The following is a 27512-nucleotide window of genomic DNA, read 5'->3' as shown; positions in this document are numbered from 1 at the left end:
GCGGCTGCCCCTGCCGTCAGCCCCGCCTCTACGGGGGACGGGAGCCGCTCGGCTGAAGACACCGCGCAGGGTCGCGGGCGGGCGAAGGGGTCTCCGGTTCTCTAAGGGCCAGGCGGCGGTGGCGGCGCCTCCGTGAGGGAGGGTCGGGCCGAGGCTGAGCCCGGTCCCAGGGGCTGCGGTCCTGCCGCTGCGTTCCTGCGGGGCGGCGCAGCCCCGAGGGTAAGCTGGCCCAGCGTCGGTCCCAGGCGGTGCCCGCAGACCCTTGCGGAGGCGGCTGCTCTGGGGCTGGCGATGGCCCGCGCGGGGAAACAGCCCAGAGGCCCCCCCCCCCCCCCCCCACTCTGAGGGGCGGGGCGCTTCATTTCTAAACGGATGCATGAGTTCACAGCGCACGTGGTGGCTTTTAAATTAATAGTAAAATCGTGATTTTTGACCTTGCAGGGTAAGCGAGATTCTGGTGAGCTCGGGTAGCGCAGGGGCAGCCGCCTCCCGACCCGGGCGGCGGGGCTCGGCAGCTGCCAGCGGAGGGGGTCGGGGCTCGGCGCCACTTCCCGGGCTGCCCGCCGGGGTACGCGAGGCCCGCAGCTGGCACGGATGACCTCCTTCGGGCGGGCAGGAGCTGCCGGCTGGGACGGATCCATGAAAAACAGGTGAGGCGCTTCCGATAACGAACAGCTGGCACCGGGGGGCTGCAGGCGACGTCTCGGACAGCCAGCGCGGCACTACCGCCGCCGGGCCGGGGGCTTCCCGCGGCGGGGCCGGGCCGGGCCGGGGGCTTCCCGGGGCCGTGCCTGTGCCCGCGCCCGTGCCCGCGCCGCGCGCTCTGGCGGCGCCGCCATCTTGCCCGTCTGTCTGTCCGGCGGCCCTTTGTCTGTCTGCGGCTCCCCGGCGTCTGCAGCGGGACCGGGTAAGGCGGGCCGGACCGCGGGCCGGGGCCGTCCGCCCGCGAGGGGCGGGCCGGATGCCGCCGTCCGCCTGAGGGGCGGCAGCGTCGGTCCTTCTGCCTGCGAGGGGCCGGTCCGGTCTGTCTATCCGGGCTGTCGGGCTGGGTCCTTCGGTCGTCCGTCGGCATCCTCGGGGGCCCGCCCGCTCTGGGTTCTCCCGTCCGTCCCTCTGCCGGGGGAGCGGGGTCCGTTTGTCTGCGTGTCCGTCCGCTTACGGGCTGGATCCCTCCTCCTGCCGCCTCCCGTGTGCTGGGGCTGCCGGCTGGATCCCTCTGTCAGCGGGAGGCTGAGGGCGTCCCCGTGTCTGTCTGTCGGCGGGAGGCTGACGGGATCCCCGTGTCCGTCTGTCTAGATCCCCGTGTCCGTCTGTCGGCGGGAGGCTGACAGGTGCCCCGTGTCCGTTTGTCCAGGGGGAAGTGGGTTCAGCTCCTCCTTTTGTCTGACTGTCTGAGAGGACCGTTGGGATTGATTCTTTCCTCTGTCAGTCTGAGGACAAGGAGTTGATGTTTCCCCCCTTGTAAAGTTTGAGGGGGTCGGTGTGTGTCCCCATGTGAGGGCAGGCGGTGTGTCCCCACCTGCCTGTCCCCAGCCCTGCCTGCCCAGGGAGGCCTTGGCAGCAGCGGGGAGGGCACAGCAGCCCCGGTGAGGTCAGGCCCTTTGAGGGGTGTCTGTCTGAGACCTGTCCCTGGGATGGCCCCGCCATCCCGGCTGTGTCTGGAGCGGTGCCCGTAGGGCGGCCGGTTCCTTTGTCTGCCTGGGCTGGGTTATCCGATGCCGGACACCAGGCTTCTGGGTGTGGTGGGGCCTTGTGTCCCCTCAGTCTCTCTCTGGGTGGGGGGCCAGAGATTGGGCAGGGTCTGCAGGTTTGATTAGGCTCTTGCCCTGTCGGCTGTGGGAATGGACAGGAGGGAGAAGGGTGTTTGGACTGAGATTGCAGTCACTCTTGAAGTGGGGTACTCTTAGCTTTTTGTACGCTGGGGACAGGATTGCTTATAACTTTGCTTGAGAACTGGGTGGGACTGCCCATACACGGTGATTTGTGAAATGCTTGTGGCTCACGTTGGATGCTGGCACTGAGTACGGCTGTGGCGATGTAGAACGAGACCTGTAGACAGAAGGGTGGGGAATGACCCCGAGCCAGCTGCGTTTTGCCAGAGGCTCAGAAGGTTCCAGTGGTGTGTTCCTTCTCTTCTCAGGTGAGCCCTCTGCTGAGGGAACGAACACTCTGTGCTCCCAGGTCAGGGAAACATGTCCCGTCGGAAACAGACCACTCCTAACAAAGTTCACTGTGAGTATTCTGTTACGCAGCATTGTGGGATCCTTGCCCTAGCTGGATTGTTGTGGAGTGAGACGGGGAGGAGGGGAATGATGAAAAGGTACAGTGTGGGGGAATGGTGGTTACTCATGTTTCATCTTAGGGACTGTAAGAAGAGAAACTGAGCTCTGTGCATCAGGGGAGCTGGCTGTGTCCTGGCATGGCAGGACAGGGATAGGCTTGAACGAACAACTAATGCTGTAAAGGTAGGTGTGTATGTGCAGGGCCTGTAGCTGTGCTTTGCATTCACACTGTCACAAGTGCAAGTTAGTATACTAAGAAATGTGACTTCAGGGCTCTGGCCTGTCTTGGGTAGGAAAGAAGGTTCTAGGCAAGGCGGTTTGGGTGTGTGGCTGAAAGCCAGGAAGTCCTGGGTTCTGATCTTTGCCCTACCACAGACTCAACTGGACATATTACTTAAGCTCACTATACCTCGGTTTCCTACCAGATAATGTAAATAAAGCCATTTGTCCTTTCCTTGCAGGGAATGGACAGTGGCTAAGTAATTTACTGGACAGATAAATGCTATCTGTCAGATCGTTCTTGAGCTGAGCTGATAGGGCAGATCTCTGTTTCTCCAGCATTTCTCAAGACCCTGGCATTTGTTTGATAGTGAAAGGACTGAAGATGCTGTACATCAGCACTTCTTGTGGGCAGGCTACAGCAAGATGTTAGTGGAGCTGGGAGACACATACGGATGTTTGGCTGCAAAGGGGAAATTGCATATATATGGCTTTTGTTTGACTGATTGCAGTAGAGGGAAGCTGGTGGGACTGAAGCTATGCTCTTGTTCATACCTAGCTTTGTGGCTGGAGATGCGTTTGGAATTTGGGCTGGAATGAGGAAAACAAATTTCCATTTCTGTAAACATGTGAAAGCAAGGCTGATGAGAGGGCCCTGGGTACTGCTAAGCTGTAGTAGCTGTCAGGAGTACGGGACAGGGAGCTGAATGCTGCAGCCCTAACACTGCCTCACTTTGCTGATGCTGCTGGCTTGCATGTCTCTGTGTATTTCTCTGTGCTGCCTTTTTGTATGGGTACGGCAACAGGAATATATGCATGCTGTTCTCTGAACTAGGGGAAAATACACTGTGATATAGCCTAATACTCTTCACACTCAGTGAGTGTGCTGGGGGGAATTACCTTAACAAGTCTGGGACTTGAAAGCCCCATTGACTGCTAGAGCTAGGCATGGGAGAGCTGGCAAAGCTTTCCTTGGTGGCCAGCGTAAGAGTCTTGAGGCGTGGCTTTTGGCATCTGCACTGACTCGTGCTCTCCAATTCCTGCTGCTGGGTGCTGGGTTCAACAGTGGGTGGAGTATAGTTTTGATTTGCCTGATAGTACATTAATGACTTTGGAATTGTCTTCCTTAGAGAAATTTGATATGTCCTGTGTTTCATCCTATGATGCCAGTAACGCATCTTGTGTCCACACACTTTTGCTTCTGAGAGTGCCCAGATATTACTGCTGCTGTTCAGATCAGACTTATATAAGGCATGCACTTATGCTGTCTCCCTTGGTGTAGAGTCATGGTCTCTCATGTATGGAAACCAAGGGATACAACAGCTGTAATCATGCAGGTAGTTTCCATGGTGTTTAGGTGGGCTTTTTTCTGCACTCCACTGCATAAGGGTTATGTCCTTCAGAAGCTTGTACTATTATATACAAAACTATACATATTATGGAGTTCAGCTGTGCACTATTTTCACAGTGAACGTTGCTTTTTTATCTGCAATACAAGTGATTGTATCTCCAGTTTTGGTCTCAGGGGAAGCTATCTGACAAACATGCTACCAACAGGCATGATGTTGAGGTTATGGCATCTGGTATGCCATAGAGAGGAATTCTGGGACCTGTTCACCTCCTTTACATGCAGTACATTGCTACAGAGCAACTATTCAACAGGAACCATCAGGAGCAGCAAGTAGGACCACAAGAAAATAAAGGGACCGAAAGATACAAGAAACATGTCAATGGTGATGTCTCCACCTTGGGATGGAAAATCTTGTCTGTCTTATGATGAACACCAGCAAATTGTTGGGACTTCTCTGTCTACCTAGCCTGCTGTGTATCTGGAGGGCCCAGAAATGCCATGCAGTGCACTGACGAGGATAATCGGAGAGAGCATCAGCTCCAAGAACTGGGTGAGCCAGCAGAATGAGGAGTCAGGCTGAGACATAGCAGACACGTTACTGAGACTTCTTCACAGGGACTGAAGTGGTTGGGAGGAGAGGAATAAAAGGGACAGCAGGTATGCAGCTTTCTACGCAGTTGTCTGCAGCTGGGGTCTGATTTGGCAGGCTACGGGGCTGGGGAGGTGCTTTTTGGATTTGCATAAATACCACTGTGAATATCTTACTGGACAAATTTGTGGGAGGACGGTGCCTACTTCTTCCTTGCATGGCCACTCCATGTTATCTTCTTTCTTGGATTCACTAGGGCAAGTTACAGCTGCAGATCTCCTCTCCCTGGCTTGCTTGGTGCTACCTCTTTCCAGGGTTACTTTCCAGGCTTGGCATGGCCCCCATTTAACCTTGCTGTCACAACAACATGGTTTGCTGTCCTCACTTAGCACAGAATCACTTTGTTTGGCACGCAGAGTGACCGGCTGGGAAGTTGTGTCGTTACAAGTCAAAACAGTTTTAAATGAAAGTTGATGTGTAAGGAAATTCAAAATGATACAGAAACAATGATAAAAATTGTCTCATTGTGCATGATGGCCAGTCCTTCTACAGTTTTAATTGTAGTTATTTTCTATTTGGCATGGCTGCAGCACATAATTGGCTCTTAATAATTTAATTTTGTTTTGCCCCATGGTGCATGGAAAACACACCTGACAAAGTGGTAACAAATAAAACTGTAATATTGGAATATACTTATTGCATTGCCCATTCCACATTCAACTGAAAAATACAATGCAGTTACATTGTTCCTGTGGAGATATTTTAATTCGTTCAATTTGGTCTTCATTTTCTCCCAGAGTCTAAAGTATAAAATGTCTCTAAGCATCTGATCTTGTATTCAAGCCCATCCATTGCTGCACTGTCCCTCCATCAGTTATGAGCTACTCGCTGTTCTTGTGCTTGCCAAAAATTTGCTGCAGGTGTTAGCATGCACTTTTATTTTCTCTCCATGCTGTCCCATGAGCTGCTTTTCTTTCTATTGCTTGTACCCTTTGCAAGTGATGCTTATTTTAGAACTCTTGAGAACAGCTTTTGTTAGTCAAATGAATTCCCACTTCCTAGCTCTATTTATCATGGTCCCAATACCCCATTAATCCTCTATTTCCTTCCCTCTCCCTCTGACACACACACATATTCTGTGCTCTTCAGTTTTCCCTGAATTCTGCTGTCTATAACATTCCCAGTTTGAAGAGAAAGTATCTTGCAAGAAATAGCACCCAGCATTCAAAACTGAGCAGAAATGTTACTTGCATCAAAATCCTTGGTTCTTAAAGGCTCTGTGGGCTGCCGTTATTAACTCTTTCAATTGTGTTGTTTTTCATTTCAGTAACCACTACAGCAATGTGGACAACCAGAATAGCGATGGGGCAGGTGGACTAGATCCACAGTGGTGGAAAGACTTGCAAATTTCAGGTCCAGGAAAGGAACACAGAGAAGACCTACACGAACAGGGACTTTAAATTGATGTACAAGGAGGGAATAAAGTGGCTCATCTCTGAGAGACCTTTCTGTTTAGGAAGGAAGACAGGGGAATGATGCAGTTTCTTTTGATTTTGTTTTGTGGATTTTGGGGTGGGGGTTGTTTGTTTGTGTGTTTATTTTCCAGAACACCTGAGAGTTATCCTGCATTCATACAGTTCAAGAAGGGAAGGGCTCAGGAAAAAAATAATTTCTGGCTACCAAGTTGATACACCACCAGATCCTAGCAGTCGTTACTGTCCCTGTTGCACAGTACTGCAGGGCTGCCCCCTACCTCCATGGCTGCTCACCTGACATCCCACTCATTTACAAGATAATGGAGAGGAGAACTGGAATGCAAAGCAGAGGCATTTGTATGATCTTTCACTGTCCTACACCTCTAGCTGTTTGTAAAACAAGTACAGTAACTTGTTTTGGTGTTGTGGTCAGCCTGCAGCCCTTTTTGTATTTAATAAAGAAACTTCTGGAGAAGAGTCTGTGAATTCACTATGAGCATAACGTCCTTTACTGATAGCAGTGATCCTAAAGCTGTTGCCTTTCTCACTCCCTTTCCAAATGAATGGAAGTGTATTCAAAGTGGGGTGGAGGAGGGGGTGTAAGTGTCTGTATGTGAGCATGTGTGTGCAGAAACAATAAAAGTATAATCCTGTACCTATCAAACATTAAAGCTCTAAAGCTTCATCAAAGTAGGACTTGGTCCATCAGTAGATGAACAGGACACTCTTCCCTAAGTTCTTTTTGAGACAATATTAGTTTAATACATAAGAAATTCAGTATAAGCTAAAGATGGTGTTTTTTAAAAGTTTCTTTCCCAATCCCATGATGCCTTTGTAGATACAGGCTAGTGGAGAATGCACAAGATGTCATCTGCTAACAGCACTGGTTTGGTTAACAGTTTGCATTTCTGGCTGTAAGCTGATAGTTCTCTGCACTGCGCTGAATCAATGCTAACTTGGTTATGGGTATGTTGTACAGAAAGGCCACTGGCAGACATGCTCGCTCTCTTAGTTGTGATTGATGCTAGTGTTACTGATAGGAGTTCCCTCCTCAGTCACCTCATACAAAGATCGCAGCTTTTAAAGTCCTACAGACTGTCTGCATAGTCTGTATATCTGAGCAGGAACCTACCTGCCATTAGATTCCAGGCTGCCGCTCAGTGGAAACATAAGCCATCTGGAAGGGGAAAGGGGGAAGAAATCAAACACGTAACTGCTTCCACTAGCAGTTGGGAATTCTGTTTTGTAACTCTGTCAGAGGTAGCACATCTCCCACCATAGTTTTACATCTGTCCTGTGTTCTGCAGGCTTCCTCATTTCACCATACTTTGTCTTGCAATCCTTTTTTAGTCTCTGGGCTTTTATCCTGGTGGTTTGGGGATATCTGCTTCTCGGAGAGGCACTGTAATTCTGTAGCGTCTGCTGTTCATACAGTCTGTATCTCAGTCCCACCAATGTGAGGTTGTGGTCCAGACATAAAAGCAGCACTCCAGATTATGAAGACCATTCAGTGCTGGAATGGCTTCTGATGGGGGTACGTGTGTCACAGCAGTCATGATGATACTTGCTCCTTTCAGTGAGAAATAGACTTAGGGTGCTCCTCAGAACCTCTCTTCAGCCTGCATGGATTGCGTTCTCAAGTCTTCTCTACAGAAACTTCTCACATTTCTGAAACAGAATGATAAATGCCTTCAAATGCTTTTGGAAACCTCCATGGGGATGTGGGAACTAAAACTCTTCTCCCAGTCTCCGTGAAACTTCTGAAGGTCTTTGAAATCTTCCATAAATTACTGCTTTTTAAAGCACTGCCGGAAATTGCGAGGTAAGCACCACAAAGGCAGTGTGAGTATGAGTATGGGGCAGAGCTGGCTGAAACAGTTTAGCATGTGGGAATATACCTGTCCTTGTAGGAGGACTGGTGGTCTCTCAATGGGTCAGGAGTTCAATTCCCTGGTTATACTGATGCCAGTTGCAGCCCTATACTAAAAAGTACAATTTTCTTCTGAAAGCTATGTTTTGACTTTTGTTTTATGTGAAAAATGCACTGCGTCTTCCTTAGCATTTTAGCATTTAGGCTTTGAGTGGTTCTTGAGAACTCACAAAGCAGTTGATAAATTTAAGCCAAAAGCTAGCCCGCTGGGAACTTCAGCACCTTGTCCCAAGCACTCCCAGCTAATCTACTGAGAGGTAAATCACAGCTACACCTGGAACAAAGTCATTTCTTTGATTTAATATGAAAGTTAATGGTTGCCTTTTATTGTTATTCTTTGGAACCAAAAGTTCTCCTTAGCAGGGACTGCTGTAAGGTGGTGTCTTTCAGAGAAGCATAAATAATTGCTTTCTTTCAATGTGTTTGCCATCTCCTATTGAGTTGCAGTACTAGTGATCATTGTCTTTCAACAAAACAGACTGCAAGCTATCCTAAACAAGCATCTCATCTTTCTGGGTTCATTCCCTTAGTTGTCTGTTTTGAGCATATGAAGTGTCACTGAGATTTATTTTAGCCAGAGCCACGCCTGGGCAAGGCAAGGTAGTGAAGCAACGTACACATCACGTAAGCAGGAAAACACCAGCTCCAAGCACAAACACCTTCTTGAAGGGCAGCTTGTCCTCAGTCCTCCTGGGACAGAAGGTGGTGACAGAGCATGCCAAGGACAACCCCTGGTTTTAGTATTACTGTGGAGAACAGATGAGGTCCCAGGCACTTGGGGAGATACTATTTCTGTGCAGGTTGCCTGTTATAGGCATAGGGAATAGGACTTGATGATTTAGAAGAGTGATATAGCACTATGCCTGATGTGGGATCCTGCTATAATCCCCAAATGGCTTCCCCCCTGTCTAGAGCAGTGCTATAGCTCTATTGGCAGATAGCTTGGTAACAGAAAAAGCCACCTGGCTACATATGGCAGATATTTGGGAACTCCCAGGTTTTTTTGTGGCTGGAGTGGCATATAAAGAGTGTGCAGAGAGCACCCTGATGCTGGACATTTCCACTAGCAAGACTGTTACACACAGGGACTGGACTCACATCATCAGGTACAAGAGGCTAGTGTTGCAGGGTAGGCAAGCAGAGAGGTTACTTAAATGCTTTCTGAGAGGTGACTTCAGAGGTTCTGCACAGTACAGGTGAGCAGCCCTACACCTGTTGGGTTTTTGGCAAACCTTGGTGGTAAAAGCAATGGAACAGCACCAATCTGACTCTTTGTCCTTGTGGCTGCCAGGGGAGCAAGTCTTTGCAGGGCTGGAGGAGCAAGCCCGCCAAGCCATGATGAAAAACAACTTTCCTGGAGCTCTTGGGGACCAAAGGCCAGCCATTCATCCACTGCAAGACCCCGACTCCAGCAGCAGTGAGTTCTGCCCCTTCCAATAATGGCAAGGTAGTGGAGTGGGGAGACTCTGACAAGGGGTGAGGCTAGGTCCTGCACAGCTTGTGGGGGTCCTCTGAGGACCATCTTCTCCATCTCCTTCTCTGGGCTAGCCCTTGGCTCCTGTGCACGGCTTTGTAAGCAGATAGCAAGAGCCAGGTTGCTCCCTAAGGGAAGGCAAGCCAGGAGCCAAGGACCACTACAACATATTGGGCAACAGCCTCACCACCAGAACGCAGTCCCAATTTACCACAGCAGGGTGGTAGCAGCAGCAGATCCAGCTGATGCTCCAGTGACTGTCAAGCAAGGCAGGGTGAGAGGCCAGATCCAGGAACTCTACAGAGCACCTCAGGGATTGAAGTGCCCTAGCCTGAGTTTAAATGGAGCCCCTTGTTGGAGGGGGTGGGTAGAGGCCCCAGGTGATGCTGGTCAGGACAATTAAGCCCTATGAGTGCCCTGAGGATCCTGACACTTGGAATAACTGTTCTGCATGTTCCAGGTGGCAGCGATGACGAGGAAACCACACAGGATGAAGTTTCTTCCCATACATCTGAGGAGGATGGCTCAATGGTGAAAGTGAAGAAAGAATTAGAGAATGCAGAACAACCTGTGGCTGGAACCCCACTGATGAGAGAAAATGAGGCAAGTCTGTACTGGCTCTGCATTCATCTTAGCCTCCCAGGGAGAGAGAAGGGTACTGTCTAAACATCTCCTCTCCCTTTCATGGTTTCTTATCTTTTTCTCCCTCCCACCTCCTCCAAACAACATCTCCTGGCAGGAGGAAAGGGTATGAGGAGCTCTCGGGCTGCCAGGAACAGGAGATAGCAGGCACAAACTGCCATTCTCCTGGCTGGCCGAGATGATTGTGCAGATTGTGCCCCCTTCCTTCAGTTCTGGTGCTTTTCTCTGACCAACTTCCCCTTCCCTTCTGCTACAGAGCAGGCCTTGCCTACCAGCACCACTGTGCTGGCAAGAGCCTGGGTGCAAGTGGAGGCCATGAGGCCTCTGCCTGTTCTCCCTGGAGCAGCAGGAGTTTTGCTCAGAGGCTACATAAAGGAAGTTTCAGACTGCAAGAACACAAACCAGCCCCAGCGGGACTAGGCACACAGCACTTGATCTGGTCAAGACCCGCCTGCAGTGTTGACTAGATACTAAGTGAGGGTGGGGTGGCTGTTGTGGGGGGGGATCTGTGTGCCTTACACCAAAGTGGCTTTTCCTCCCTGTAGGTGCCTGAGAGTTTGAATGCTGACCCTATGCTGGGACTGTCACGGTGCCCCCTCTGCCAGCTGGAGTGTGGAAGCAGAGAGCAGCTCATTGCTCACGTATACCAGGTACAGGATGGTTCCAAACTGTGGCATATCTCTGGCCTTAAGCCCCAAATCCAGAAACAACCCAAAGCACAGGGTGGCTTTGTTCTGTCTTTGCAGTCACAGAGCTGAGCTTCTAGCTAGGATGTGACTGAAGTTTACAGCAGTAAACTGTGTCCAGAGGGTGTCCTGGGGAAAGAATCAGCAAGGCACTGGTCTGCAGATCTGGAAAACACAACTGTCTCCCAAGGCAGTGTCTGCAAGCAGTTGCAGGCTGAGACCAGGCAGTTCCTTCAGATTAAACATGGAAGCAATTTTTACATCATTCAGTGAGATAAGAAACCTTCCTCCTAATCACTCAGTTCTTTATTTTGTACCTTTATCACAGTTCGTACCCATGAAAACAGCTGTTCTTCCTCTGAAATGATTCCAGTATTGCAGGAAATCTGTGCTGGTATCTCACAGGTTTTGTTGTCAGTGCTCTCTTCACAGCACATCAAAATCTGTAAAAGAAGGAATGAAACAGAACTGAACTGGCCACTTACCTGCACCAGCTGACTGTCTCCATCTAAGCGCTTCCTCACCAGCATCCTGCCTACTGTTAGTCCAGTCATGCTTTGTCCATCAACAGCAGCTCCTCAGATGCGTTTCTGAAAACAAGGGTCAGGTCTTAGGATCCAAGTGTTTTGGCCTTAATTGTTTCTCTGTAGAAAGGTTTCCTCCTTGCTGTTTGACCTCTGATACCCCAAATGTCTTGAGCTTGGTCTAGGAGCTGTTAGACAGAGGTTTAGTGGTAAAGTGTTCCCATTCCAAGAGGCTGAACTGAATGGTTTGCCATATCTGTTGAGCTTGCCTCAGACTGGGCAGGAAGCTGGGCAATTTGTAACTAACAACCTAGTGGCTGTTTTGCAGCACACTGCAGCTGTGGTGAGTGCCAAGAGCTACATGTGTCCTGTATGCGGCAGAGCCCTCAGCTCACCAGGATCCCTGGGGCGACATCTCCTGATCCACTCAGAGGACCAGCTGTCAAACTGTGCAGTGTGTGGAGCACGCTTCACCAGCCACGCCACATTCAACAGGTCAGGGTCACCCTGGCTGGTGAGTGGGCTAGGGTACCCACGTTAAAGTTTAGGTGGGTTGCCCTAAATGACACAGAAGTCACAGCTCTGGACCCACTAAGGCCTGTAGAAGAGTTGTGAACACCCTCAGTGAGTGAGATTCCCTTGATCCCTTCCTGCCTGCAGCTCTGCATCACCTGCTAAGACCTCCACGGGCTGTGCTGATAAAAGGGTGTTCCTTAGCAATGTGAAGAACTAGAACTGTGCAGAAAGCACTGGGGTCTCCAGTCACTGGACAACAGTCAGCTGCTTCCCTTGCCCAGCAATCCGTCAGAGTAGGTCTGTACTGCCCAGATAGGTTCATCATTTCCAGAGCAGGACTACAGGCAGAAACCAAAATGTTCCTTGTTTGTGTCCTGCCTGGTGGAAGATTATCCACTGACCAGTAGAGTAGGGCTGAAAGGAGAAATCCGGAGATGATGGGGAGGAGCAGCTTGCTGGCTAATTCCTGCTCTTGCACTCTTGCAACCCAGATACTGCTCTGGGCTAACCTGCTTCCTACCCCTGGATACGATGTTGCTTCATTTTAGTGACTCACATGTGTCTGTGGGCAGGGATGGTTTAGCAGAGGCCTCTGTCGTGGGCTGTAGTAGGGGCACTGTTCACTGCAGCCCCCTGGGCAGTCTGAGATGGGGACTCTTCTGTCAGCACCAAGTCTCTGACTCTCTGCTCTTTCTGCTTTCCAGTGAGAAGCTGCCAGAGGTGCTCAGTGCAGATCGCCTGCCGGCACCACAGAGCGAGGGCCCCTCCAGTGTTGAGGGGAAAGACATTGCCTTTCACACCCCTGTGTATCCTGCAGGCATCCTCCTAGTGTGCAACAACTGTGCTGCTTATCGTAAGCTGCTGGAGGCACAGACACCTGGCATGCGAAAGTGGGCACTTCGTCGGCAGAACGAGCCCTTGGAAGTGCGGCTGCAGCGTCTGGAGCGGGAGCGCACGGCCAAGAAGAGCCGGCGGGACAATGAGACACCTGAAGAACGGGAAGTGAGGCGTATGCGGGATCGAGAAGCTAAGCGCCTGCAGCGCATGCAAGAGACAGATGAGCAGCGGGCACGGCGGCTGCAGAGAGACCGGGAAGCCATGCGACTGAAACGCGCAAACGAGACCCCAGAGAAACGACAGGCCCGGCTCATCCGGGAGCGCGAGGCCAAGAGGCTCAAGAGGCGCCTGGAGAAAATGGACATGATGCTCCGGGCACAGTTTGGCCAGGACCCCTCTGCCATGGCCGCTTTGGCAGCTGAAATGAACTTTTTCCAGCTGCCAGTGAGCAATGTGGAGCTGGAGAGCCAGCTGCTGGGTAAAATGACCTTTGAGGAGCAGAGCAACAGTGCACTGCATTAAGCTGCAGCCAAGGACTGTGCCACCTCTGCTGCACCTGCCATAGGTGCACTAGCAGGCTTCTACGCTCGGGAGGCTGCTGTGGGTCCCTGGCTGACTCTCCCTGACAGATGGTTCTGGTTTCCTCCTGAACATAGGAGAACAGAGCTGAGAGATGTCTGCCAAAGTAGCCCTGGTGGGAGCAGAGTCTGAGGATACAGTCTGCTCTGCGGGCCAGTCACAGCCTGTGAACAGAGGGAAAATAAATTAATGTTCACGTTTATTTAGTCCCCTTCTTTACCTTTTGTGCTTTGTCCTGTTCTTGGACCCTTGCCCCATAGATGGGTCTGGGCTGCTGCAGTTCTGCTGTAGGTGAAAGCCTACCTCACTAAAAAGGGATCTTGTTTACTGCAGCATGAATTATGGAGCTGAGGACTTCAATAGTCCACAACTCCTCCAGGATTAAATCCCTCGCAGTTTGTGCCCATGAAAAGGAAGCAAAGAAGGATGTCATCTCCCTGGAAATGGCTGTGCACATCCTTTCTCTTAACACTATCATTATGTGCTTATTTGCAGTAGCAGCCATGGAAAAACTAAGAGGAAACTGAGTTCCTGTTCTAAGATACCCCATATAAACACTAACAGAAAGGCTGACTGAGGTAAGCAAACAGCAAACAAGTTTGCTGCTTTACTCACAAGTTAATTTTCACTTAAACAGCATTTCAGTTTTGCAAGTGAAAGAGTTGACTGAATGGTAAACAATAAGGGTAGGTCAGTTCTCTAGTACTGTATGGATTTGCTTTCCCCTTTATTCAGCACTGGTAAGGCCACACCTGGAGTACTGTGTCCAGTTCTGGGGTCCTCAGTGCAAGAGAGGCACAGACATACTGGAGAGCGTCTAGCAAAGGGCCACTAAGATAACTGAAGGGACTGGAGCATCTCTCGTGAGGAAAGGCTGGAAGAGCTGGGACTGTTCAGCCTAGAGAAGAGAAGGCTTGAGGGAGGAGGGGAGGATCTTACCAATGTGTACAAATACCTGAGGGGAGAGTGTAAAGAAAATGGAGCCAGGCTGTTTTCAGTGGTGCCCAGTGACAGGACAAGAGGTGGTGGGCACAAACTGAAACATAGGGCGTTCCCTCTGAACATCAGGAAATACTTTTTCACTGTGCGGGTGACGGAGCACTGGCAGAGGTTGCCCAGAGAGGTTGTGGCGTCTCCCACCTTGGAGATACTCAGAAGCAGTCTGGACATGGTCCTGGGCAGCTGGCTGTAGGTGGCCCTGCTTGAGCCGGGGGGTTGGACCAGATGGCCTCCGGAGGTTCCTTCCCACCTCAACCATTCTGTGACTTCATAGTAAGCTGAGCTTGTTAAACCATTTCAATACAGCCAAAGGCAACACTGCTCATCTAGGACCACGGATCACACTCAAGTTATTCGTTCTCATAGTAAATTCCTCTGTGACCAACAGCGACTTTCAGTGGTCACTGCAGATAACACTGTGGGGCAAGGGGGGGGACCATGAGTAAACAGAACCAAACAGGTAGAAAAGAAAGTTGCTTTTGCTTCCACACTCAGCAGCAAAACCAATGAAATGAATGTGAAAAAGGGGTGAGCTACAATGGGAAGCTACAATAAGCGAGTCTGGAAAAACCTGCCAGAGGGTAGGGAATTTAAACCTTCTTTAATTTATTCAAGAGGTAGCCAAGGCAAAATGTGATCATAGTCTGTACCTATATGAAAAGGTTCCCATTGCTAATAGAAATCATTATGAAACTACACAACTATGGAAATTAAATCTAGGCATGTTTAAACTGGAAAAGGCAAAACATTAGCACAGAAGGACTCATGGGAGGGCAAAGGGGTGGTACACTCTCCATTATTTGGTTTCTTTAAGAATGAGCATCTAAAAATGCATGCTGTAGCTTTGTGGTTTCCAAACATCAGCCCACCAGACGCTGGTGTGCCACACATCTATGTTTTGTAGCCTGAAGACCCCTACTGCTTTCATAGCATCTCCAGTTAAGGTCTGCACTACAGTTCCATGGTGGTCTAAATATGTTGGCAGCTACTGTCTTCTCTCTGAGGGCTGTTTCTCTGCATTAAGTTAGAAATGGTGACCACAAGATTCCTACTTGAGATCAGAAGAGTGAAGTTAAAACAAGAAGCAAAACCTTTTGGCCAGACTACTTAGAAACCTGATTTTTCCCTCTTTTTTCAGTTTGAAAAACTTTTGATTGAAGCCCCTTAAAGCCCTAGTTAATGCTTACAACAGTTGCCTTCAAAGTGCATAATGTCGCATTTTTTTCATGATAATGAACTAACCTTACAGACAGTCTTGTGGACCCTTGCTACAAAAAGCATTTAATCTTTTCGATGCTGCAATTTCCTCCACATGCCACTGTAACCTCGTTTCCTCACCTTACAGAAGCTGTTTTAACATGTCATTCATCACCTAGAAGTGACATCCAGGAGCAATCCTTGCCTCTCTCACTTTGGGAAAAGGCATCAGATCTGGAAAGGATCTATTCAGTTCCATGGTCCCTTTTCTCCAAACTGATCTCTCCCTTTAACTCTTAACCTCTGTCCATTTTCATACTCAAACCGACAGAGTTTGCTTCTTGCAATATTCGCTATTGCTCTATCATCTTGTGTGTTTTGCTTGTCTAGCAGACGTAGCTTCAGTCTGCAATCTGCAGTGTCACTGGTAGCTGATCATTATTCCAAGGGGTTCAAGAGAGACCACATAAAAGCAGAAGTATTTGAACACAGAATTATGGCTTATAATCCATCTGTCAGACAGCCTTTACCTTGCCCTTGTCACAAGTCTCCAGATCCCTCTGTGTAAGAGCAGAGAAGCCACATCCTAATGGTCACTGATGCTACAGACGAGCAAAAAGTCTCAAACACCAAAGGAAAAGCTATTGGTTTATATATAGATATATATATATAGATATATACTGTGTTTACAGAGTCAACAAGTTAAATGCAATATTCATAAGAGCATTAACAATAAAAATACAATCTGTGTGTAGCCAAGTACAGACTTAAAATGGTAAAACAGGAAAAAGGATCTCACCAAAAGTACAAATATACAGTACAAATTGATTTATTTAAAACAGTTACAAAAAAAGCACAACAAAATAGAGATTATCCTTAGAATTATTAATGCTTTGTTAAAGATCAGGTAGGAGGAAAGGGGCAGGAACAAGGTCGGAGGGGAGCACCTGACTAGTTCTAAGGCTTTAGATACAATGCGGTCGGTTACATGTTAATACAGCCATTACATAACTGGGATTATAGTTGAGGGATCAGCACTTATCTACAAAGACCTCCTTGCCTCAGGGCAGCCCAGCCGGTTCCCCCAGTTCGACATGTCTGTTTTTCTGCTTTGCATGGGCAGACCCTCCCCTGGCGCTAAGGTGCCATGACAGTGGGAAAACAACTAGAATGTGCACGGGTGCATTTGCAGGGTGGAATGGCAGCAGCCTAGAAGGACGTTAGGGGCAAGTCCTGTCCTCCTTAGACAGATGTGAAGACCGTGGAAGGGCCTTGACCATCAGCATTTTAAACCATACATGGAACACACCCTGGGCCAAACTCTGTACAGAATGTGCATTCGTAGCCATCTTAGCAGCTTCTGCAAAGTTTCAGGCCCTAGGACAGCCTGAAAGACAAAGAGCAGTTATGAGTGACACTAGGGAAAGGCACATGTACTGCTGTGGGCAGGAACTAGCATTTGGGCTACTCAAGCTGCTGTAGTTTCTTTTACAATATTTTCTGAGTAACAAGGACTGTTAGTTCTCTACAGGGGAAAGTGACTTCAAGTGGCGGGGGGGGGGGGGGGGGCAGGGACACTTAATGTGAAAAGTGCATTATACTTGCGCACCTGCTGGAAAGGGGAGGCAGAGGGGCCTCTGCAGACTTCCTTCTTTCCAGACAGAGCTTCCTCTGCATAGTCTGGTAGTGATGAGCGCTCATCGCTTGGAGCAAGTCTCACGTTCCTGGAGCAACAGTGTACGCATAGCCTAGAAACAGGCCTGGCCTCTGCTGGGCAGCTGACCCAAGGAATGTTTCGTGAGATGGGACAGATGGCTACAGACACCCATTATTGCATCCTACAGACTCTTGCCACAGAGTATGAGCTGGGTAAGACCATGGCCAGGAGGTCTCCTCCTCCGGGTAGGACAGACCACAGCTCTCCTCCCCTTCACAATAGCAGCAGGAAAACAGTATATTTCTCTGAGAAGCCTGTCACATCTCTGCCAGCAGAAAAGCCCAGATAGATAACCATCTCATTCCGAAGTCTTCCTGGCTTTATCTCCTCCTTTCCCTGTAAACCTAAGAAATAAAAGCCTCCTCCGTGGGCTCATTCATAGCCTTTCTGCCTACAGCAGAGCCTGTCTCACACACTCCCTATCTCAGGAGAGCCTCAGTGCTCAACACAACCACCACCGCAGGTGCTGAGCAACACAGCCCAACCCAGTAAGGACAGATTCCAGTGATTACAAGTACTGCTAAGCTGGGCCAGGGGGCCACCAGTGGCCCCCTCCTGCCCACCACCTTTGGGGCAAGCAGCCAGATGCCCAGACTCTTCATCTCAACACCCCGCCATGAGATGTGCCCCAAACCGTTGCTTCCATAGAAGAGCTGGCAGCTGAAACATGCACAACAGTGGGACTGACAGGGAATCTGGATAGAAGCACCGAGGTCCAATTCACCCTGGCCTGTTCTACAGAGCTCAGAACTGCACTCAAGACATGCCCAGCTAGCCAAAGTCCAGGCCAGTGGCCAGGTAAACACCAGGGTGAGCACCTTCACCGCCCTTCAGCTGCCTACAGTACAAAGCTATTTTAGCCACACAGCATCTTGCCTCATAAATCAGTGTCTGCCCTTTCAGACCACTGTTCTGTGCGGCTGAGATCTAGGAGTAGTAGTTACAGTAACACACATGAGATAAGGCAAGCTCTCCAAACCCTCTCTCTAAAAGACAGACACTTTTGTGTTCAAAAGATGCACGAGGGGCTCTGCACCCTTCAGCTGCTCAGACATTCCCTCTATGCATGCAACCAGCCCGTCTACATTCACACACCATATGTATGCAAGATCCCTTTCTTAGCTGCCTGTCACAGCTCTGAACTCCTCTGCATGCACCATGCAAAGAACAGGCAAGAGAACCCAGGCTCCTCTGCCTTCTGCCTTTGGCCGCAGACACCCTGGATATCCTGAGCATTAAGTACTAACCAACATTAACCGAGGTCTTTGCGTAGGAGAGTCCAATGAACAGCAACTGTGAAACACACAAGGTGATGAGGCCAGGCACCTGGGCCCAGACAGTACTTTTACTGACAAATGGTGCCATGAAAACAGCATCTGTTCCCACAGCTGCTGCATCCAAGGAGGCAGAATCTTCACATGACAGCATCACCATGACTTCATACATTTCAAATGCAGCTGATGAGATCAGAAGCAGTGTGTCATTTGGGGGAAGCCACATGTGACACAGGCAGCATCCTCATTCTGGAGAAACCCCCATGAGGCACAAACGCTGAAGGCATGAGTAGCGCATATCTCACCTAAGCCCTGAAAAGAAACTGTCCTGGTGCAGACATTTAAAAGGCAACAGAAACGGCTAGCAATGTGCTAGGAAAACAGGACTGGCAGCCCGGATGGAAAGGACATTCTGGAGACTCTCTAATTTGCCTAATACCCAGGCAGAGCACCGCTCAGTCACACGGTCAACTGAAGCCAACCAATTACAGGACACATTCCTGGAGAGTGTGCAGAACAGCCCTGAGACACCACCACTGCAAGCTGACTGAAGGACGGCTATGCCGAGAAGAGGTGCTGACACACAAGCCATTCAGGGAAAGAGAGCAGCAGTGCCCTAGCAGTCAGGCATGCCTGACAGAAATCTTCAGGAAGATGAGAGAAGGGAGATGGAAAACGGTACGCTGAACATCAGGAGCAGCATCAGGACTCTAGCAGGGACCTGCACACTGAAAAGAAACCCTCTCAAAAGCCTGGTCCTAGCACAGAGATGGGCACCTTAATACAAGGAATACTTAACCCAAGTTAAGTCAGTGAAGACTCTTATCCTCAACATAATAGTGACTATTTTTTATTCTAGCTAAGCAGTTAGAGCTGGTGTCATAACACACCATCAGAGAGGGCAAATTAGTGTAACTACAAGAGCCTTCACTTGAATGGAGTGTTGTTACCATAACGAGGTATTAATATACATTTGTATTAAATCTCACTGTGAAAAAGACTACTCTTGATTTTACCATGTTGTTCTACAGAGGAACTCTGAAGTGAAGCATCAGAAAAACTAACACAAAACCACCCCAAAATGCCCTATGATGCTGTGATATTTTTGGAGTCCCTACATTAATCATAGAACTGTACTTAGCAGAAACTTTGTACCTTGCCTGCACATGCACAAACACTCGTCTCTTGTCTAGAGCTTATTCAGGAAAATGCCTGCAGGGAAGAATTAGCCATCTGGAAAGTTTTCTTCTGATTTAATTATGAAATAGTCTCGGTCTTCTCACAGAAAAAGGATGTGTTTCCATCTTTCCCTAGAGAACGCTGAATATATTTTACTCCAGCTTTAAAAAAACCCAAACACCAAAACCCCAAATCCAACCAAACAAAAAAACCCAACCCCATTCATCCATAGGCTAAGCCTCTGCAAAAGCTATAAGCCTGAGATTTTTTTTAAAGTTATTAACATGGGAAGAAAGATTTGATTTGGAGACAAATAATTAAATGTATTTTATAGCAGGAAACTGACACCTCCCATCCCAACTCGTGTCCCATCCCAAGTGCTCAAGTTCCCTATTCCCCTACACCCAAACCCATCCTTTTGGTCCTTCCTCTTGAATTTCTGTGATTCATTCAAATCTGTACATTCTTTGCAAGAAGAAAGAGCAGTTGGATTCAGTGGAAGAGACATAAAACAGAACCACCAGAGAAGCATCTCCGCCCTGCCCTCAAGAGCTCCATCGGTGAACGGTCCTTTTAAAGTGCATGTGTGAAGAAAAGGGATACTGGGAATAGAGCCCCCTAAACTCCAGTGGGGACCCATCTCTCCCCATCATGAGAAAGGAGGAATAAAATCTTCAGCAATTTTATCTGCTACCTTAAGCCGTGTCTGCCCTCCTCATCTCCCCACCTATCCTGAATGCTTAGACCCTGCCCTGCAGGGAATCAGTGATTCAAGGAGGTGTGAGAAAGCCCCAGCCTCCAACCTCTGGAATGCTCTCATCGCAAGCTCATGAGCACATCCCTGTTCTCTACCCCAGCTAGCCTGTTGCTGCTCCCTGAGGCACTGGAGCCCTCTTGATTCCCCAAGAGGAACTGGTCAGCCACTGAACTGGAACAAATCCAGTCCTGCAGGGCAGAAAGCAGCCTTGCTGGTGAACCTGTCACAAAGTCTGTGCAATTTCTCCACCGGATGGTGAGGCTCACCTACAGGGGATGGCCTAGCTCACAGCCTCAAAGGGATCATTTCCCTGCATTAGAACGCCCTTCAATAGACAGCTTGACCTCCTGGGGAATGAAAGAGGGACGGAGCAGAGAGGGCCGAGGCTCCTCTGCCTGCATGCTGTATCTTTGGAAGCCTGGGGCTGTCCAGCTGTGCTGACTGCCAGTCTCAGGCTGAGAGGGTTCTGCATGAGAGCTCTGGGCTGTGCTGTCCCTATCTGTGTGGCTCTTCCTTTCAGCAGCTCTGTCAGACGGTTCTCTGGACCCCTGAGCTGTTCTTTCAGATCTCTCCCTAGTAGATATCAACTGGTCTGTGAGAGGGTAGTTAGCCTGAGAAGCCGAGTTGCCATTCATGCTCTGTAAACTGATTGATATGCAGACGTCGCCCACTTGCAGCCTGTGACAGGGCAAAGCAAAGAGCTGAGCAGTCCGCCCTGGGCTACAGGAGGACCAACCCTGGCCATACACAAAGAAGGGATGCTCTGGGGGCACATCAATGCTCACTTTACTTTGTTGCTCCCCAACCACAAAATGCAGTGTGACAAGCCCAGGCCACTGGCTTTCCTGAATATCCACCACGGTGCTGGAGTCGATCTTGAGGCCCCCGCTCACCTCCGCGCTACGAACAAAGTCTTGAGTCTGCAGGTCCTCTACCCGCTTCAGCTCTCCTGTAGCCAGCTGGATGATGGCTCCTTTCATGAAGTGAGAGGGCAAGTGTGAGGAGCTGGGTGGCTGCAGCTGGACCAGGTCCTTTTCAAGCACACTTCCTCGAGCCTGTGCATCTGGGCTCCGCCTCACCAGGGCTTCTGAAGTGGAAGACCTGATGGGCTCAGATCCAACGGGAACCAGGACTGGCTTGCCGTTGGCTATCACCATTCCTTTGGTTAATTGTCTTTGTCTAACCGACTCTTCAGGGGACATTACATACGGACTCCTGGACTGGCTTTTCTCAGCAGCAGCCCTTTCCACCGTGTTCCTCAGCGCGTCCTTTGACTCCCCCTGCTGATCAGGGATATTATGGCAAAGGTTTAAAGGGCTCGGGTCATCTTTCCTCTGGGCTGCCAGAATATGATAATCCTGAGATGCCAACACCCCCACCACCCTCTGAACCTCCAGATCAGCGTCTGGGGTGCTTCTGTGAGCTGGCACAGAGACCTCTGTTCCCAACGTCTGGTAACCTGAAAGGAACTGTCCATCGACCATACATCCCGCTGCAGCCCCTGGCAGACAGTCTTCAGCTTTACTGCTGGCAGAGTCCACAGCCTCGCTGGTCCTCCTCACCACATTATGCTCCAGATGTCTCTGTCCACCATTGGCAGCAGCTACCTCTGAACTCAGCTGACTGTCTTGCTGAGGAGACTCTGGGCTTCCACCTGCTGTAGGTGTCTCATATGCTGAATACCCTGGTGGGAGGCGGGACATCTGATAATAAACAGGAATTCTACCTGGTGCAATATCTAACGGCTGGGTTCCAGCATGGTGCTGCATCTGGCCAGAAGGAGAGATTGCAGAAGCAGATTTGTTGAAGGTGTGGGTAGGAGAGGTAGTCTGGGGGGAAGGAGCGGCTTCTTCCGTGAAGAGAGAGGCATATGGCACAAAGTGGGGGACATGAGAGGCGGTGAGGTTGGTGGAAGGAGACAGGAGAGGACTAGGCAGGAAGCCAGGAGGGACAGCATAGGGCACCGTATAATGCGAGCCGATGAACTGTAGGGACGTTGGAGGGATCTGCGCGTAGTGGACGGGAGGGTAGGGCACCCCCGGGTGCTGGATTATTGGCGAGGTCACATTGAAGGCAGGGGGCAGGGGGCTCACGTTCACCACGGGGTGCAGACCCGTGGGGGAGAAGGTGGCGGGTGGCACTGCCACTTTGTACAGCATCCCATACTGGTCCACCGTAAGCCCCGCCACTGCTTCTGTGGCCTCGCCAGGGCCATAGCGCAGGACCGCAGGACCCGGTCCAGCCGTCTGGGCCCACTCGGGGCCCTCGCCAGAGGCCTGGGCACCCCCTGCCCGTCCTGCCTCGGCGCCGGTGCTGGCGGCGGGAAGTTCCCGCTTCTTTGGCGGGAGGCACTCCTGGCTCCGCTCGTGGCCCGCTCTCATGGTGCCCCGCGGTGTCCCGGCAGCCCCGGCCACGACGCTCGTTCATGGGGGCACCCGCAAGGGCTGCCACACGCCGGCTCCCAGATCCCCGCTGCCGGCCGCCGCCTCACCTGCACCAGGAACAGAGGGAGCCGTGAGTCTCGGGCCGCTGAGGGCCCCGGGGGCGGCGGGGGGAGCCCCCGGGGCCGCAGAGGACTAAGGGGATCCCCGAGCCTAAGCAAGGCGCCGGCCCCCAGCCCTCGTCCAGGGCTCCGGCCCCGGGGACGGAGGACGCCCGAGCCCGGTCGCCGGCCCCACCCCCGGCCCCAGAGCCCCGGCCGCGCCGCGCCCCACCCCGCCGAGCCGAGCCCGGGGCGCCGCAGACGCGCCCCACCTCCGCGGGCCCGCCCGGTGCCCACCGCAGCCCGCGGCTCACCCGCCATCGCCCGGCTCCTCCTCCGCGACCCCCATCGGCCCCGGCGCCGCCCGCGGCCGCCTCCGGCCCGACCCCTCCCCGCGGCGCGCGGCGATGACGCGAGTGCCCGCGCGGCGGAAGTGCCTCACCCGCCGGCGGAAGTGCCACACCCGCCGACGGGGCGGGGCTTGACGCCCCGGGCCGACGTCACGGGGCGCCCGCAGCGCCGGTCGTCGTGGCAACCGGCCGCGCCCGCCGCCCGTCCCCGCGGGGCCGAGGTTCGCGGCGGAGCGCCGCCCGGGGAGGCCGCGGGGCAGAGCGGCGGGACCTGCTCCCGGCAGGTGCCGCCAGGCCGGCCGGCGGAGGAAAGGCGCCCGCCGGGAGGCCAGGCCTGCGCCGAGGCCCGGGGCCCAGCCGGGCGGGTCGGCCGCAGGGGCAGCGGCGTCCCGCGGGCGAAGGAGGGGCCTGCTCGGCTGTCGCCGAGAGCGAGCCGGCCGCGGGCAGGGTGGTGCGCTTCCCCAGGCGCTGGCTCCGCTCGCGCATCCGCGGACGGACCTCCCCGGCGGGCGGCCGCGAACGCAGGGGTTCACGGTGGTGGAGCCGGTGGTGCCGCTGCCGAGTGGCGCCTGCCCCTGCTTCCTCCGCGCAGCCTTCGGCCTCTCGTCCGACCGTACCCCGGTCCGGTCCCGTACCCGCGCTCCGGGCGGCCCTCCCGCTCCTCCTGGTGCCGCCAGCGAGTCACGCCGGCCGGCGCCGTTTCTCGGCCTTCGCCTATTTTTTAAGGTGACGAAAGGTCCCGGGAGGCGCAGAGAGAAAAGCTGCCCGGAGCGGGGGCCGGCGCCGCAGCCCCGTCTCCGGATCCCTCCTCCGCTGCCCAGGCCAAGCCTCCCGCGCCCGGCCGGCGGCCGCGGCCTCGCCCACCGCCGAGCTGGTCTCGCCGTCGCCCTCCCCACGCATTTTCGACGCCGGGCGCTCCGCTTCGGGCCTGAGGGCTGCTGCTCGCGCGCAAGGCGCGCACCCGAGCCCCCCCCTCCCCGCGACGCCGGGAGAGCGTGAGGCTATCCCCGCGGTCGCCGGCGAACGCTTGAGAAGGACCTCCAGAAACCAGCCAGTTGAGAGCCGGTCTCCTTGCGGCGGGCGCCGCTGGCCTCCGCCCAGCCGCGGGGCCTTCCTCTCAGCCGGCCTGCGCGCTCCCGGGGCCGCGGCGAGCTCCGTGCGCCAACCCCCCCCCCCCCCCCCCTTCCCCCCTCCACCGCCACGGACCGGGGCCCGGCGCCGGCCGCCCTGCGCCGCGGAACCCTGGTTGCGGGCGGCGCGACCCGCCCGGCCTCACCACGGGGCAGCGCTCGCCGCGGGGGGACCGCCCCGCGCGTGACGCCATCAGCGGCTGCCACGGTGCAGTCGTTCCGCTCCTCGCGAGCCCGACCTCGCGGGTGCTTACGCCGAGAAAAGTAGTGCGAGCGGCCTTTTTCCGCCTCGCCGCCGCCGGTGCCGCGCCCTCCCCCCCCCTCGCTGTCTCCGCTGAGACCGCCGCCGGCCGTGCCCCCCTCCCCCGCCCACGGCCGGTAGAGGCCGGGAGGCCGAGGGGAGCGTGCCGGCGCGCGGATCCCTCCGCCTGCGGTATCGGTGCTGCGGCCGCGCCGCCGCCATTTTGAATGCCTGGCTCCTGCCGCTGCCGCTTCCTCCGCTGCAGGGACCGGCCCGGTGAGTGGGGTCGCGGCCGCCCGCCGCCCCAGCCCGCCTCCGCGCCGGGTGTTCGCCGCTCGCCCGCCCCCTTTCCTCCCTCCCTCCTTCCTCCCTCCCGCTCTCCGCCGCCGGCCGGGCCGGGTCTCCGCTGCCGCCGCCCGCGGGGTCCCGACCGCCCGGGGCCCCCCGCGTGCCTTCGCTGCCTCTGCCCGCCGCCCAGCTCCGCGGCCGGGCTGCGGCCCCGCGACACCGCCGCGGGCTTTTCTGCCGGCGGAGGCCGCCCGGTGCCCTCCCGCGGCCTCCGCCGGTGCGACTTCTCGTGGGCCGCCTGCCTGTGCCGGCCGCGTTCGGCCCCCCTGGCCGCGGCCTGGGCCCCCCCGCCTCCGCCCGGCGGTCTGGGCCCTGTCTCGGACTCTGCTCCACGCTTCCGGGCTGGCCCGCTGCCTCCCGAGGCTCTTAACGTGCTTTGGCTTTTGCCGTGGGAAGGTGTTGCTGGCAGGATCCTCTCTCACCCCCTGTTACTGGGACGCGGGTGATCTCGCACAACGTTTCTGGAAGCGGAACGCGTAGACCTGCAGAAGTTCCGTCGGCGCGAAACGTAGCAGGACCTCGTCCATGCTGGAGGCCCGCGGCGGCTGAGGAGCAGCTTGGACGTTTCTGTCCATCCTTCCTTTTGTATTTTATTGCCTCGGCCGCGCAGCTGCTCCGAGTGTTAAAATTAGCGTTTCTGTAATACTTACAGCGTTTGTGTGTTGTCTTTCTTACGGTTGCGTGGATTTTAATGGAAGCAAAAAAAATCTATGATCTCTGGCCGAAGGCATTTGCAATAAACTGCGGGTGTGGGTCTGTGTTAGTGGTAGACTACTGTTTGAGAATCAGTCTGTAAAGACAGTTTCAAGTCCCTTCAAGGTTGGTTGAGATCTCTCTCTTCTCTCACAAGCTAGAAGACAAATCAGAAGATTTTTCTATAGGAAGCATTGTTTTTAAAGTTTGCAGGTAGAACAGTTGTGTGTTTTATTGCATTGTAAATGATCCTGAAACATGCTTAGTGATGTGTTTTAGTTTCTGATGCTTGAAGCGTTGATGGAACAATATGGAATCCCAGTGGAACACCTTTGGAAGGGTGACACTTCACATGCATGACCAGAAAGTGTGTTTGGCCCATACTGGCTTAAACAAAGTAAAATATATGTGTATTTTCTCCTGCATAGTATCCCTGGCATCTTACATTTAAAATGGCAGAGATTTTTGTGTTCTTCGGTTTTCTTTTCCTCTTTTTCTTGTTCCACTTCTATGTGACACTGCACAACTAACTGGTTTTTGTGTGCCTGTTTCCCCCCCACCCCCAACTGTACTTGTTATTTTTTCCTTTGTTTATTTGCATGTCCCATTCTATTGCCAAATTCTTTCTTTTGCCTACTCCTGTACGCTCTGGTATTTGGCACAGGATTTGAAAACTTTACTGGGTACCTGAGAGCTCAATGAAGGCTAGAGATGTTGTGTTTTTTTCTGAGGGGTTCAGTGTGAACCTCTTGATTGGCGGGAGAAGGAAAGGAAGGTATTTAAACTCCTGTGAGTTGAGAAGGGGAAAGTCGGTCTGGGGTAATTGTTTTGTGAAGGGACCCAGCTTTTCTGTCTCCAGTGTGTAAGTTAACTTCAGATTTTCTCCTTTTTTGATTAAAGAAAAGCATTATTATCTTCTTTTTTTTTTTTTTTTTTTTTTTTTTTTTTTTTTGGTGGTGGGTTTTTTTTGTGGTTTGGTTTGGTTGCTTTTGTTCCTGACTGCTGATCTGATTTTTTTTTTCTTTTTCCTAAAGGTGGTGTGATAGGAATAACTGCACTGGTTAATGCAGTTCAGATTTGGAAAGTCGCCTTTCAAAATGTAAGGGCTCATAAAAATCTTAACTGCTTCTAAAGTTGATGGCACTCATTCATTAAAGATTCTTGTGCCTCTTCAGTGTGAATATTTGTTTTTATTTTTGAGTTGGCAATGTATGTAACTTCAGGGGATGGGTGGTTTGATTTCTTCGTATTTTTTAATAACAGGGCTGAAAGGGATATTAATTTGTTCTAGGTGATACTCGGCTATTCTCTGTGGAGAAGGGTCTGGTCTGCCTTGGTAGCAGTATTACTTCATTGGATGAGAGTTTTGGAGTTAATAAGTGAATACATGATGAGGCTGTAACTCGAAAAACAAGAGTTACAGTAGCGTGAGTACAAGTGAACCTGCTAATACTACAAGTAGCAGTATTAACCTTTATCTGCTGTTTGGCAGAGATGCTATAGGTAAAATCTAAACTCAGAACTTCCTAAGGTATAGCTGAAGTTAGGTGGTATATTGTGAAGTTTATATTAATGAATGTAAAAATGTGGCATCTTGTCTTTCATCTGGTGTTGACCAGGGTAAAGAAAGGTGTGGGGTTTTTTGTTGCAAAGTAGTAGCTAATTTTTTAATTTTTTTTTTTTTTTAACTCTGCAGGAAAGTGAACAGGAAGTAAAATAACCAGATTACCTTGCAGATCAAAATAGGAAACTAGAAGCAGGTCAGAAATACAAAGGTAATGTAGGTCAGCGGTGATTGAAGTATAGAAACAGAAGCCAGGAAATTTGGAATTCTGACCTCATCTGTCACGCTGATCAGCTGTGGAGATGTGCTAACTCTTCTTCCAGTGCTTCATTCGTTAGCTTCTAAAAAAAGGGAAACATTTATTTTCTTCTTTGGCAGGTGTTGAAGTTAATATTTGTAATGGTTGAAAGCTCAGTCCATCTTTTGAAGCCAGTTCAGGAGTGGTTTGGTTTGGTGCGTAGGTACTGTTGTGCAGGA

At 51.9% G+C, this 27512-nt stretch overlaps 3 protein-coding genes across 20 annotated transcripts in view; 2 read left to right on the top strand and 1 right to left on the bottom strand.

Moving 5' to 3' along the window:
- ZNF821 (zinc finger protein 821) lies at positions 1–13306 on the top strand. 14 transcript variants are annotated; one of them, XM_030026786.2, is made up of 10 exons: positions 1–219; positions 442–650; positions 2141–2232; positions 2363–2465; positions 4164–4509; positions 5769–9263; positions 9781–9923; positions 10508–10612; positions 11501–11667; positions 12393–13306. In XM_030026786.2, the coding sequence occupies exons 6-10, from the start codon at positions 9095–9097 to the stop codon at positions 13045–13047; spliced, it is 1239 nt and encodes a 412-aa protein (XP_029882646.1). In that variant the 5' UTR covers positions 1–219; positions 442–650; positions 2141–2232; positions 2363–2465; positions 4164–4509; positions 5769–9094; the 3' UTR covers positions 13048–13306. The 14 variants fall into 14 exon arrangements, with proteins under 14 accessions (XP_029882646.1, XP_029882652.1, XP_029882648.1 ...); XM_030026792.2 differs by lacking the exon at positions 2363–2465 and having other exon boundaries at positions 4319–4402; XM_030026788.2 differs by lacking the exon at positions 2363–2465 and having other exon boundaries at positions 4319–4509.
- ATXN1L (ataxin 1 like) lies at positions 11209–23701 on the bottom strand. Of its 4 annotated transcripts, none has more exons than XM_041126123.1 (3): positions 23677–23701; positions 21121–22718; positions 11209–11238 (listed from the first exon to the last, which is right to left on the bottom strand). In XM_041126123.1, exons 2-3 carry the CDS (start codon positions 22606–22608, stop codon positions 11227–11229), a joined length of 1500 nt encoding a protein of 499 aa, XP_040982057.1. In that variant the 5' UTR covers positions 22609–22718; positions 23677–23701; the 3' UTR covers positions 11209–11226. The 4 variants fall into 4 exon arrangements, with proteins under 4 accessions (XP_040982057.1, XP_040982056.1, XP_040982055.1 ...); XM_041126122.1 differs by lacking the exon at positions 11209–11238 and adding an exon at positions 15936–16687; XM_041126121.1 differs by lacking the exon at positions 11209–11238 and having other exon boundaries at positions 15936–22718.
- A 711-nt stretch (positions 23702–24412) lies between these two features.
- The window catches only part of AP1G1 (adaptor related protein complex 1 subunit gamma 1), a 50266-nt gene continuing 47166 nt past the window's right edge, over positions 24413–27512 (top strand). The window contains exon 1 of one of the 2 annotated variants that reach the window (XM_030025247.2): positions 24413–24706. The gene's annotated coding sequence lies outside the window, so the exon portion shown is untranslated. The remainder of the gene's footprint in view (positions 24707–27512) is intronic. The other variant, XM_041126120.1, reaches the window with a different exon arrangement.

This window comes from Aquila chrysaetos, chromosome 9 (assembly GCF_900496995.4).
Source record: "Aquila chrysaetos chrysaetos chromosome 9, bAquChr1.4, whole genome shotgun sequence".
Taxonomy (NCBI): Eukaryota; Metazoa; Chordata; class Aves; order Accipitriformes; family Accipitridae; genus Aquila; species Aquila chrysaetos.
This window is presented reverse-complemented; position numbering and strand designations above follow the sequence as displayed.

Bases quoted from the DNA above. Each gene is read 5' to 3' on its own strand.
- ZNF821 (XM_030026793.2), top strand. From the start codon at position 9,095: ATGGAACAGCACCAATCTGACTCTTTGTCCTTGTGGCTGCCAGGGGAG. The intron at 9,264-9,780 runs GTGAGTTCTGCC...TGCATGTTCCAG, and splicing joins AGACCCCGACTCCAGCAGCA to GTGGCAGCGATGACGAGGAA. The intron at 9,924-10,507 runs GCAAGTCTGTAC...TCCTCCCTGTAG, and splicing joins CACTGATGAGAGAAAATGAG to GTGCCTGAGAGTTTGAATGC.
- ATXN1L (XM_041126121.1), bottom strand. From the start codon at position 22,608: ATGAGAGCGGGCCACGAGCGGAGCCAGGAGTGCCTCCCGCCAAAGAAG.